Source organism: Sminthopsis crassicaudata, chromosome 3, assembly GCF_048593235.1.
Source record: "Sminthopsis crassicaudata isolate SCR6 chromosome 3, ASM4859323v1, whole genome shotgun sequence".
In the NCBI taxonomy this organism is placed as follows: domain Eukaryota; kingdom Metazoa; phylum Chordata; class Mammalia; order Dasyuromorphia; family Dasyuridae; genus Sminthopsis; species Sminthopsis crassicaudata.
Window position 1 is genome coordinate 357167562 of NC_133619.1, and position 14053 is coordinate 357181614.

Below are 14053 nucleotides of genomic sequence, written 5' to 3' on the forward strand. Positions count from 1 at the left end.
CATAGCTCAGATTCCATTGTTATAGATTTGGAATCAAAGACCTAGAATAGTTAGGTGACTTACCCAAATTTTATTCTTCTGCCTTCATAGTCTTTGAGATTTTCTTTTTCATTGCATCTTATTTGTCTGTTCTCTTATCTAAATGACTTAATATTTTCATATTCTGTAGCTCAGAATAAATTATATACACACACACACACACTCACATAATTTATATAGGAAGATGGGGCTATGGGAACTTCTAAGGTCTTGGTGAAAAGTGAGAACAATATGTGTAGCACAGGACTAAATCTCATTGCTCAAATAGTGTAAGGGTCCTACCCACAAAGGAAGTCCCTAAGTACTCAACTATTAAGCACATCTGGGATAAAGACTACTGGTCCGCTTACATCTCAATTATGCTTGCCTGACCTCTTTTTGGACCCTTACAAAATAGTATCAACATTCCTTCTTCTTAGCAAAAGCATGTTTTAAATAATAAAACAAAGAAACAAACTGCTATTCATACTGCATACCACTTTACATATTTTTGACATTAGAAAAGTCATTTAACTTCTTTGGCCTCAGTGTTCTTATCTGAACAAATGAAGTATTGGTCAGGTTGGTCTCTTGGGTCCCTTTCAGCTCTAGATCAATGATACTTTGATGATCCTATGACTATCCTTTCAGACTGTAGTCTGATTATTCTATGATCATTTAAAGACCCATCCTATGGTTCATTCTTGCTTCTTAGACTTTAAGCTGCTCTTTTGGCTGTTTATTTGCTTTTGAGCAAATATCAGAGTTCTAATATGTAGTATAAATAATATTAGTTGTAACTCAGTTAAATCACATGTTGTTAGTAATTTGGGGGGGACTGCTTATGCATTTGATGCTATCTGAAGTAGTAAAAACATACTGGATTAGGTTTTGAGAGAGGTGAGTTTTAAAATAGCATTTTTATTTCCTTATTGTATATCCAAAGTCAAAGGATCGTTGGAATTAGTTTTGCATCATAAAAATGAGAAAGCTGGACCAAATACTATCTGAGGTTTTTTAGCTCAAAAATTCTTTTATTCTGTTTTTTAAATGTCCCCACTCTATCTTTTTATATAGTATGTAGGCACGCAATAAATATTTTGAGAATATAGAATATAATTCTCAAAATAAATTACTTGGTGTTTTGTATGTTGCTTTATATATTGTGCTTAATATGTTGAAAAGAATACTAAACCAGCTATCACAATTGTAAGTCTAGGTTTTCTCCATCTTAATGCAAGACCTCCAATAAGTCACCTAACTCAGTGAGCTTCATTTAATTATCTATACAATGGGATAAATATGATATTATCCTTTTAAAATTTCTATAAGGATCAAATAAGGTGATGTCTAGGAAACTTGTTTGAATATTGAATTGCATTTTTATTATCAGGATCTGAGCTTCATAGAAGTAGCAAAAAGAACAAAATCCTATTCTCTCTGATTCTATTTTTCTCATTCTTCTCTTTTTTTCCCTTTCTGCTGATTTTGTCATGCTTTTTCATTCATTCATTCAGTCACTCATTCTTTCATCTTTTCATTCAATGAAAGTGTGATTTATTCCCTGACCCCTCATTAAAACAAGAACATGGAATATGCAAATTCAGAAGTTAGAAAGGAATTAGTATCATATTGAATGACTCTTCTTCACTTCACCCTCCTAGTTACCTCACTATCATTAATTGGTAAATAACTTTGAGATATGAAATGCATTTACAACTATGTGAAAGATAGATATAATACCTGAATAGTGAGTTGTTTTCCATCTCTGTTAATCTTTACATAGTGCATTTGTCTGTTGGCAAAATTTTCCACATCAATGGTATACACATGGACTTTCTCCTTACTAAGCTGATATCGAACCTGTAAGTTTCCTTAAAAGCAAAATACATTTCCATTTAGAGTTGTGGCCTATAGAAACCATAAATAGAATTCACCCTTTACATTGTCTTTTAATATACAGCACTAGCCTCCAGGGGCATATTTCTCAAATCCATTTATCACTTTATTTTTTTATATAAAGAACAAAATATAATAATGCTTAGTGCCAAAGTCACAGGTAAATGTAAGGGATAACATTAGTATGAGTTCAAATTAAATGTCATGTATTAATATGTCATCACAAATACCATGCAATATATTTGAAAACAAAAAAAATCAATTATCTCTTGTGGTATCAGAGAAATTTTAATTAACTATATTTGAGAGTTTTTCACTAAAACTCTCCCTTAAGTTCAAAGTTATATATGTCTGGAAGTTCACTAATTGCACAGAAAATTCATCCATGACATATCCTAAATCTAAGGAAGATGAAGAAAGATATAAACAGATATCATTTATTTGCTTATAGCTTATCTGCTTGTAAGATCAGCACATAGGGTATGAAGTCTCTAAATATTTTCCCCATGCAAATTTCTATCACCATAGATTGCTAAGTATATGGAGGATGGTAAAAGATGAATGACTCATATGAAATATAAGAATGTGGCCTTGACGATTTACAGTAAATTAGAAAACAATAAGCTGAAAATGACATCAGACCATAGCATCACCTTCTTCAGACTCTCTCAAAACTTTAGGAAATGTAGTGATCTTTCTATTACCCTGTGCACATTCCAAAATAACAAGGTGAAAGTATATTCTTATTGCATTCAATGTGTTCCATAATTATTGGGCATCTGATTGTGGAAGATTATAATCTATGAATTTAATTGTAATTTGTTTGGAACCTGATACAATTTACCTTTTATTATTAAGGGGTACATATAAAGGGTAAAGGTCCCAGGTTAACTATAAAAAGATTGATTCTAGTAAAGCTATTATGACAACCCTAATTTTAAATCCCATATATAGCTCAAGGAAGAGGAAAAACAAACCAAAAAACCCAATTTTTTCCTGTCTCTGTCTTGAGTGAGTGAAGGGTCATTCATATATAATTGAAATCCAAGAAGTTTTTATTTGGAATACTCCCCACTTTTTTTTAACTTTCTCCTATGTCTTAGAGTTTCTTTTTTCAGATTCAATAGAGTTAAAAAAACTCATTTCATTACTTATCTCAAGCTTCAACTAAAAGTATTTCATATAACATTATTCTATAGTATTTCCAAAATCTTCCCATTTGCATATTTTAAAGATTCAGCTTTTTATAATTCTAATCAAATTCTAATTAATAGAATCACTGCTAGTTTTGCCACATAAGTTTAAAAAATTGAAAGACAAATGTGGGGAGATTGGTCTTGGGTCCTAGAGAACACCTTGTAAATCATGATCATACTCTCTTCTCTAAGTGGCTTAATAGTTTGACATTTCTTTCTCTTGTTCTGTAGATCTTGTAGATTTTCTAAAAGTTTCACTTCTCCCATTAACATGGTTCCCAAGAGAGTTACAATATGGCCTATTCCTGAGTGTCAAAAAAGATAAGGCAAGCAAGGTTTATCTATGGGAAGGAGAGAGTGAGAAAGACAGAGAGAGAGAGAGAGAGAGAGAGAGAGAGAGAGAGAGAGAGAGAGAGAGAGAGAGAGAGAGAGAGAGAGAGAGAAAGAATAGCTATAGATATCTCTACATATTTAAAAGTACAGATAGATTCATAAATTTAATCTATCTCTGTGTCTCTGTTTCTCTGTCTCTGTCTCTTTCTTTTTCCCTTCCCATCTCTTTATTATTTCTTATATTTTAATCATTTTATAACCAGGTGTACACATCTATAATCCCTACCACAGAGGAGGCTGAGGCTGTTGATTCCTTAAATTCAGGGTTTCTAAACTGCAGTAGGGTTACAACTGATCAGGTGTCCACACTTATTCATGTATAAATATACTGACCCTGTAAGCCACAACTATCAGGCTTGCAAAGAAAGGAAAATTCAAAGAAATGGAGAGTATCAAAGCTTGTAAGTCCATCCCAATTGCACTGGACTGTGAATAATAAAATGGTTGCTGTACTTCCAGTGAAATAGAAGGAAAAAAATCAAAAATCAAAACAAATGAAAATCTAAACAACATCAACAAAAATTAATAATTTTAATATTTAATGTTAAATTCATGATGTTGTTGTTTACTCATTTCAATCATGTTTGACTCTGCCCATTTAAGGCAAAGATGCTAAAGTGAACTGTTTGTCATTTCCTTTGCCAATTCATTTACAGTTGAAGAACTGAGGCAAACAGAATTAAGTAAATTGCCCAGTGTCAGAATTATTACATGTCTGAGGTGAAATTTGAATTCATCATCATCAAATGAAGTTAGATGCCATCAGGCCTGATGCTCTACTGTGCCAACTAGCTGACTACATACAAATGTTCTCATTTAATTGTTGATGCATTCATCGAAAATTAAAGAATTACTTAAAAATGCAAAAGCATTTTATAGTAGCTGCTTTATATCTGCTGACATTTGCCATACATTACATTTTCTTCTGAAAACCTCTGCTCCTCATTTACCCTACAAAATACTTTCAGGGGAAGCCATTCTTTATCTGAACCGTCATTTCTCCCAATCTCCCAGAGACCTTTTTGTTCCTTTTGCCCCACTGCAATCCAGTCAAATTGTCCTGTGCCCTAAAGGCATTTCGTAGGAAAATGAATTCCTTTGCATTTTGTCATACACACTTAGGAACATCTGTGAAGGATTATTTCTGACAGTGTTTTCAGGATGGTGAGTTTGAAGAGGAAGAACCTCACAAAGGTCAAGGTCTTGGGGGCTCATTAACTTTTACTTTCTTCTGAATGGTCTTCATCTGCTTGGTTGGAGAGCCACTGAGTGACTTTTACCTTATTTGTTTTTCACTTCATTGATTCAGCTGATTACTGTCAGTTTCCTGCTGGGAGATGCAGCCTTTTTCATAGCAGAGAACACCTTGAATTCATGTAGTCCATCAGCCTCCATATATATATTCTTTCTACTGCTCCATTTGTCCTCCTTTCCCCTCCCTGACTTGCCCTATTTTCAACTCCATAATGGTAAATGTTGCGATTTTATCATTTCATGTTCAGTGAATTGACTCTGAAGAAAGTTATTGGCCATAAATCTGATATACCCAAAAAAAGGATTGTCATAGCTAGGAATACTTTGCAATTCCTCTATGATTTAGTGATAAATTATTCTTCCATTGGGAATGAAGTATTCTGTTAGTGTACATTAACCCTGCTACCTGGAGGTCATGTAAATATATACAAAGATATTTATACTCCTCAGAAATTAGAATAATCAATGTGCTGAACTCAAATTTGTCTATCTCTTCATCTCTTTTTGGATAAAAATGCTTTTTTAAAAAATGTAGTTAAAATTTTAATGACAATTATTAGTGGGCTTTCCTCAAAAATATTTAAAGAAAGCTAGTAATGTTATAATAACTTGCATTAGACTCTTTACATTTTTAAGACTACTTACAGACTTACAAAACACATTTAATCATTTTCATAATTAAACACTTGGTATTTTAATATCACTTATATTACCCTCTCTTTTCCTCCCTCTCTCCTTCCCGCTCTTCCTCCTTTTCTCTCACCTCTCTTTCTTTTTCTTTCTTTCTTTCTCATTCTATGTCTGTCTGTCTCTTTCAAATTAGCAGCTATTGGAGCTATGCTAAGAAAGCTAGTGGAGTCTCAGAATTCTTCATTTCAATAACCAAAGCACATACATTCTTGGAAATTTCATTTCCTGGTGGTGTTCAAAAGAACATTTATATTGTAACTCATCTGACTCTACGTGCTCTGTGCTTAGGGTAAATTCAAAGCAATTCTCAGAAGCTCCAGGGCTAAAATGCTAGTGGAAAAATTAGAAATTTCCTATTTTCTAAGGGGAAGAATACCTTGAACTCAGCTCTTCTTGGTTTCAGACAGGATGAATTATAATTAAAGGAACAGTACTAAACTTCTGTTTAACGAGCTTTCATTTTTGATGCCAGCCTTCCTCCACTATTTCAAATAAGAGAAGACAGTAGTGAGTAGAGTTCAATACGAAAGAAACTGTTTTCACACTGGGAAATTTTTGGTACCTATTTTCAAAGGTGCTGTGAAACCTAGCAAAGTATATTCAAGTGGCCCTTAGCAAAACATTGTACTATTTATTACTGCTAAGGAACTGATCAATCTACATTCAAGAGTGAGGAAAGTCTTGGTTCATTGTACTAAGCCTTGTACTAGAAATTTTGACTTTAAGAGATGACAATTTGTTTTTATGGTATATAACACAAGCAAATTTGTAATCTATATCCCCTTCTTCTTTCTTGATAATCTATATCCCCCTCTTCTTTCTTGATAATGGATTATCAAGAACAAGCTGGTATTGTGCAGTGTGGGAATTCTAAATTTCTGAGTTGGTTATTATTATCACTATCATCATCATCATCATCTATTTAAAACATTTACTAGAAACCTATCCTACATAGTGGGCAATGTGCTATGATTAGGATAAATGAATAGGTATGACAGAATACCCAAGGTTCACCTATGCATACCTAATTTTCCTAAAAAGACAATAGTATAATAGGACTTTGGGACGTATTCAGAAATGCTTAACACAAGAGTCTCTAAGTCCCCTAACACATGAAGGTAGGGGTAGCCTCCTTTTAGTCTTTAAATTGGCAAATTTGAGAAAGTTATTCTCTTCTCTGCTTTCCTTCTTGGTCTGTACAGGTGGTGAAGATTCCTGTTAACCCACAGTACAGATGCCATAAACTTAACTGGTGAGAGGGGAAGAGAAGAACTTCTTTTCCTACTCTCCCTCTTTTCCACCAATTAGGAGAAATGATTCTGAAGGTGTTAGTTTCTTTTATTTTTCATTTTTCATGTTCTTTACAGGTTTGAGCTAGGTGGCCTTGGAACCAGGCTTATAAGTTTGACAGTTTACCAAAGAATCCTAGCATGGAAGCCCTGTAAAGAGAAATTATTTTGGACTAGTTCTTTATGTGGGTTTTACACTTGGAACTAAGAATATTCTCTATAGGAATTAAAGGAAGCTATGACTCTAAGCATTTTCCCCTACCTAGAGGCTGAGTGAGGGGAAGAAATGAAGATTATATCTCCCAGACATTGGGGGAGTAAGTTTATATATTTGTAATTGAACATGTTGAAGTAAATATTTCTTTTTCAAGCTAATGTGACAATCTATGGAACTGGTTTGCAGAGAGAACTCTGTATTGCAACACTGTTTGTGAGGTTTGGAGTCATCTGAAGAATACTCAGACAATTCTTTACTCCACAATGCCCTTAAAAATACTGGAGATACCTGTCTAAACCATGCTGACCTTCCAGGCAATAGAATTCAAGGTGGAATATGTTACAAGAGAATTACTGACCTGGAGAAATATGTAACCTATTTGGAATAACAGATCATATACATAAAACTAATTGATTTGAAAGGCTTTGTGTTACAAGTACATTTGAGATGGTTTTTAAAGGAGAGCTGAGGATTAGTCATGTAAAGGGAAGAAGGGAAGTCATTCCAGACATAGTCATAATAGCACAAATATATGGAAGTAGAGATATACATGATGTATTCAGAGCCAGAAAAAACAATAAAAACAAAGATAATGCAGGTAGAAATTTATATAGGGAATTAAGTTATAAAGTTTTAGAGTTGAAAATTATTTTTGATATAATCACATTAGAATATTTAACAATTAAAAAAACAGCCTCAGAAAGAGGAATATAAATTATGATTGGTGAGGTATGAAGAAATATATTATGAAGAATTTGAATGACAGGCTAAGGAATTCATACTTTATCTTATAGACAAAATGGAATAGAAGATCTGTGAGATGGGCACTTAGGGGTTAGTGTTTTTGGGTGGAATTTTTGGAAAATTATTTGGGCACTGGTATAATGGAAGAAGAGAAATTAGAGCTTCAACTATAATAATTCCATAACAATATACTAGTCAAGAAAGATGTTAGTGAGATATAAGTATGGTTATTATAATATTCTTTTTGTGCTTGATTTGATAACAACTATTACAAAAAAAGCAATAATAATTGCACTATTTAAAAAATTCTATCTCTTCAACAATGAAAAAGAAATTAAAGCAATAATTAGGAACCATTTTGCTCAACTGCATGCCAGCAAATCTGTCAATCTAATTGAAGTGGATGAACATTTACAAAAAAAATCTAAATTGCTCAGATTAACAGAAGAGGAAATAATTTTTTTTCAATAACTCCATTTTATAAAAAGCAATTGAATAAGCCATCAATGAACACTTTAAGAAAAAAATCTTCAGGGTCAGATGGATTTACATGTGAATTCTTTCAAACATTTAAAGAAAAAAATAATTCTAATAATATGTAAACTATTTGGAAAAATAAGTAAAGAAGGAGCCCTGCCAAATTTCCTTTATGATACAAAGATGGTATGATACCCAAAGCAGGAAGAATAAAAACAGAGAAAGAAAATTGTAAATTATCTCCTCAAGGAACACTAATGCAAAAATTTCCAAAAAAATTAGTAAAGATATCACAACAACTAATCACCAGTATAATATATTATGACCAAGTGGGATTTATACCAGGAATGCAGAGCTGGCTTAATATCTGGAAACTATTGCCATAATTAACCATATCAATAACAGAACTAATAGAAATCATACAATAACTTCAGTAGATGGATAAAAAGCTTTTGACAAAATACAACACCTATTCCTATTAAAAACACAAAAGAGCATAGAAAATGATAAGTAGCATCTATTTAAAACCATCGGCAAGCATTACTGTAATGAAGAGAAGTTGGACATATTCACAGTAAGGTCGGGGTGGAACAAATATGTCCATTATCACCACTATTATTTAATATTGTACTATAAATGTTGGTTTTTAGCAATAAGAAAAGAAAAATAAATTAAAGGAATTAGAATAGTCAAAGGCCTTTGTTCAAAGGTTATGAACAGACAATTTTCAGATGATTAAATTAAAACCATCATATGAAAAATACTCCAAATCACCATTGATTAGAGGAATAGAAATTAAAACAACTCTGAGGTATCACCTCATACTTTTCAGATTGGCCAAAATGAAAAGAAAAGACATTGATAAATATTGGAGGAGATGTGGGAATGGGGAGGGGATGGGGATGCTTTGTTTGTGGAGTTGTAAAATGATCCAACCATTGTTGAGAGTAATTTGGAACTATGCCCAAAGGTCTATAAAACTCTGCTTACTTTTTAATACAGCAGTGCCAGTATTGGATCTGCATCCCAAGTAAATCTTAAAAGAGGGAAAAGGATCTATGTGTGAAAAAATATTTAGAGAGGCTCTTTTTGTGGTAGCAAAAAATTGGAAAATAAGAAGATGCTCATCAATCGGGGAATGGCTGAATAGTTAATGGGATATGAAAATAATGCAATATTATTAGTCTATAAAAATAATGAACATGCTGATTTTAGAAAAGCCTGGAAAGATTTACATAAACTGATGCTGAGCAAAACAAACAGAACCAGGAAGACATTGTACATAGTCACAGCATGATTGTGCAATGATTAACTATGAAAGACTTGTTTCATTTCAGTGGCTCAGTGATCCAAGGTAATCCCAATAAATTTTGGAAAGAAAACACTATCTGTATCCAGAGAGAGAACTATAGAGCTTGAATGTAAATCAACAATTATTATGTTCACTTTTTCTTCTTACTGTTTCCCCTTTCTGTTTCTCTTTTGTTCTGATTTTTTTCTCCCTAGATGATTAATAAATGTGTATTAATAATTTACATGTATAACTAGATAAAAATAAAACAAAAAATTCTATCCATCCCTCCTCATTCCTAAAGCCTAGTTAATAAGCCATTAAGTGCTTTTTCTGCCAGGTACCATGCTAAGTACTGAGGATACCAAAAAAAAAAAAAAAAAAGAAAAGAAAAGATAGTTCATGTCTTCAAAAAGTTCTCATCCTTATGCAAGAGAGAGCATGCACAAAGGTAGAGCAAAGATATCTATAGAGTAAATAGAAGACATTCTGAGAGGGGACTGTATTAACTTTTAGGGATAGAGAAACCACCTTGGAGTGGGTGGGACTTGAGTAAATCTTTTTTAAAAATCTGGGATACTAAAACGTGAGGGTAAGCTCCAAGGGTTAACTTGTGTTATTCCTCAACCTGAAGTAACTTTTCTTCTCTTTTTCCTCTTTATCACACCCATATTTTAAAGATAAACTGAAATTCCACCTTGTCCATTATGCCTTCCCCTAAGTACACTATGCCCCATTATTTTCCCTTCCCCAAACTATTAAATCACTCAGATCATAACAACTTATTAAATTCTTAATTATGTATCAGACTTCATGCTAAATATTCGTGATATAAAGAAAGGGAAAACATCCACTTTATAAAAAACAAATAAACAAAAGAAAACATTTACCAATGAGGGAAAAGCAAACAACTAGTTAGATAAATTTAAGATATGTATAGAGAATGGAGATAAACTCAGAAAAGAAGATATGAAGAACTGGGTTGAACATAACAAAGATAATGAGAAAGTATACTTAATTGGTGTCTTCTTCAAAGTGAGACATAGTTTTATGGAAATAATATCTGTACAATTGAATGATGGCGAATGAAACTATCTATTCTTAGGTCTCAGATGTTGTTATACATTATATGCATAGTATTTTTCATATCACCATTAAGAAAAATATTTTAAATAATTCTGAGGTTTTATCTCAGGCTCAGTTAATTGATAAAGATGATGATCAAGATGGAAATAGCCCATGCTGGTGAAATTGCTCTGTTATAGTTATATTATTGTTTGAGTTATGTATTACATTAACAATTCCAGAAAATACTTTGAAATTATATGAGAAAAATCATTAAAGTGTTCCTCTGAAGTGAACCAGGGATCTCTCTATGGCACATACTTCAACGATGTCTAAAACAAAATGAAAAATAAATGCCTTGTATCAAGATAATCATAACAACAATATACATGGTAGCAAAACAAAAAGTAAAATATTGGAATCAAGGAAGTGTCTACTAAATAGTGAACACCTAAGTAAGTTGTGGTATATGAATGTAATAAAAGTCCTGTAAGAAATAACATATAACAAGCAATTCAGAAAAAAAGAACATAGGGAGACTTGTAGAAAATGGTGCAGATAAGTTAAACCATAAGAACAATATACATGCTAATGAGAATTTAACCAAAAAAGTTCTAAAAGGAAGGTAAAATTTGACTAATTTTAATGTCTGTCATATTGCCCCTTAGAAGAGTTAATAAATTGAACTTTTGTTTTTTTAAGTAGAGAGGGTTAAGGGATTTCAGGTGTACAGTATTGTGTATGTTGTCCTATTTCATAATCATCCTAAATGTATTTCTTTAACTTATTTAATTTTAAACTGAGTGCTCCTTGAGAAGTGTATGAAAATTATGGTGGGATAAAATGGGATTAATAACATGATTAAAATAAATCAGTGACTAAACAAAATGAAAATTACCCACCATTCCCTTTAACAATAAAAAATATACTGGGGATGGACATGGAGAGCCTGAGTTAATAGGTCTAAAAATTGGGCCCAGAGTCTCAAAGTCAATCCTTATGGCATAGCCATTTATTCTAGCATATTCTGTGATTGTCTTTAAAGTTAATATAGAAGGTTATAAATTTAATTGAACTATTTTTGGAAAGATTAACTCTTTTCTTAAGGAAGAGTGTCCAATGGATGCATAGGTATTTGGGGAAGATGAGAAGTCAGATTTATTCCCAAATGTGAATATTAAAGCTTTCTCCATACTTCCTATCTTTGGCAAGATGAGCTCAGATTGGAATTGAAAAGAATCAGCTATCCAAAAGAAAATATTCTCAGATATTTCAAACTTTCTCATGAGTCAGTAACTGAAATGTGCTGAGTGTTTTCAGATTCATTGAGCTGGTGGTTTTCTAGGCTTTGATTAATTTTATATTCAAAAAATAACCTTGAAAACTCTCAGAGGAAGCAATAAACAGGTAGCAAATCCTCCAGTCTATTCAGAAGCAGGTTGTGGTTTACTTTGTTCAACCCTATTCTAAGCACCTTAATAAGCAACAATTATCTTCTCTCCCAGTGCTTCTGTTTATGTTTGCACAAATTATTCCAGTACCTGTCTTATTCTTGTTTTTATCTCACAAAGATACATATAGGAAAGGTTCTTTCTAGTCAAGAAAAACATCATTTGCCACCAACCTTTTGATTCTAGGGATTTTTAGTTAGCTTTTTTCTTTTTCTGTTTAACAAAATATTTGCAGATTTAAAATAAGATTTTGAGACAAAAATTAACTGAACTTTAAATGTCTTCATTTTTAGTTAAAATACATAGATGAAAACAAAATTAGTCAGCAAGACATTTCTTCATTCAATCAACAAAAATTTATTATAAAGATACTATGATGATTCATTCTTGTTAAACTATATATCTGATCCTATTCTCCTTCTAAGGAAGAAGGCATGGTCATCATTATGTTTATACACGTGTTAAATTCAATTTAATTAGTGGAGGTTTGTGGCACAAACAATTTTGGGAAAGAATTTAATTTGGAATATAACCATATCAGATCAAGGAGAAGGACCACCCTATACATCCCACCCCTGATATCTACTAGCCATGTATCTAAGTCTTGTAATTTAATGGAGCTTGCCTTACCTCCTAAGTGACATAGAAGTAGAGGAAATCGGAATACTTTTAAGCACATGAATAATAGTCTCTAAGTCACTACCCAAGAAAACCTTACAAAAAAGCAAAATTCTTACCTTGATTATATTCTAGTTGAGGGTAATGAAGTTAGAATGATACCAAAATAATTTAACTTAATTGTGTTGCCCTTATCTCACCTACTCATTTTTTAGAAGTGATGTTATTCACCAGTGCTCAGGGTTTCATTAATCGAGATTAATACGTTGTTAAAGATTTGTCAGCATGTCAGTATAAAATTTCACAGTCCTGAAGTAAGTGTCTGGCCCCATCAAAATTAGTTTAAAATATCTGGGGTAAGACTGGTTTCCTGAGAAGTATTTTGATTTATCTTTCAAAACCAGTAAAATTTTTCAGACTTGGATTAAAGATTGATTAGGTCCACATGTATACCAACTATCTTTTGTCAACTAGATTGATTTGTATAATGAAATTGATAAAGTTCATTTTAGCTCTACCAAGTATGATACTATCTCTAGGATTTCGAATACTATATTTAGACTAATGATTAAGTACATTGCCTTGAATAGTGTGTAAGGGGGTTAATACAATTATATATATTAAAATATAGTCTGTGCCCTAGGGAATAAAAAATCTGGTAATATTATTCTTACAATGTATCTCAAATGCATATTCTATAAGAGGAACTAATGATACCTTCAATGTTTTAAGATTTCATTCACTTAAGTATAATGTATATATATATATATATATATATATATATATTTTTTTTTTACTTTAAACACTGAATTTGAGGAAACTTTTAAAATAATTTCCATCCCAATTTAGATGTAATTTAAGATATTTGAAGGAAATTGTCATTGTGATTTAAACATAGTAATTAGTTTGTAAAATATTCAGGATGAGCGAGATCTGAAAATTTTATGTATACATTTTTATGATCCAATTTCTTTTAAATGCTGATGCTTTTGATAGGGATACTATAGAACTGAACAGTGTTTTGAAAGTAAAGTCAGTTTTGTTTTTGTTTGTATATGTGTGTGTGTGTTTCTATTGAAATTAAGCTCCAATGCCTAATTTGTAATGATAATAAAAAGATAAATAAGTTAAAAGATATATTTTTGAGGAAATGTGATTTGCTGATTGATTAGAATGTGCTTAGCAATTGTGAATGAATAATAGTCATGGGAATATTGAGCCCTTTGTTCTAACTAGTTCTTCACTAACCAGGGTTAAAGTTTTCACAAATAATTTCATATGTCTGTTTCCTCATAAGCAAAATTTTTATAAATATTCTTATCCATTCAAACTTACAGAGTATGGTTGAGGATTGAATAGAGTAATTTATGTATAAATTCAAAAGCGATCAGGACATAATAGAAAACAAACAACAACAAAAATTCAGAAGATACAAATAAGGCAATTTTGTC

The 14053-nt window shown here is 31.9% G+C and overlaps 1 protein-coding gene across 3 annotated transcripts in view; it reads right to left on the reverse strand.

The window, feature by feature from the left end:
• CNTNAP5 (contactin associated protein family member 5) overlaps window positions 1-14053 on the reverse strand; it is a 949942-nt gene that overhangs the window by 97550 nt on the left and 838339 nt on the right. For all 3 annotated transcript variants that reach the window (XM_074301761.1, XM_074301760.1, XM_074301762.1), the window contains exon 20: window positions 1762-1892. In XM_074301761.1, the coding sequence (XP_074157862.1) occupies window positions 1762-1892 (131 nt within the window). The remainder of the gene's footprint in view (window positions 1-1761; window positions 1893-14053) is intronic.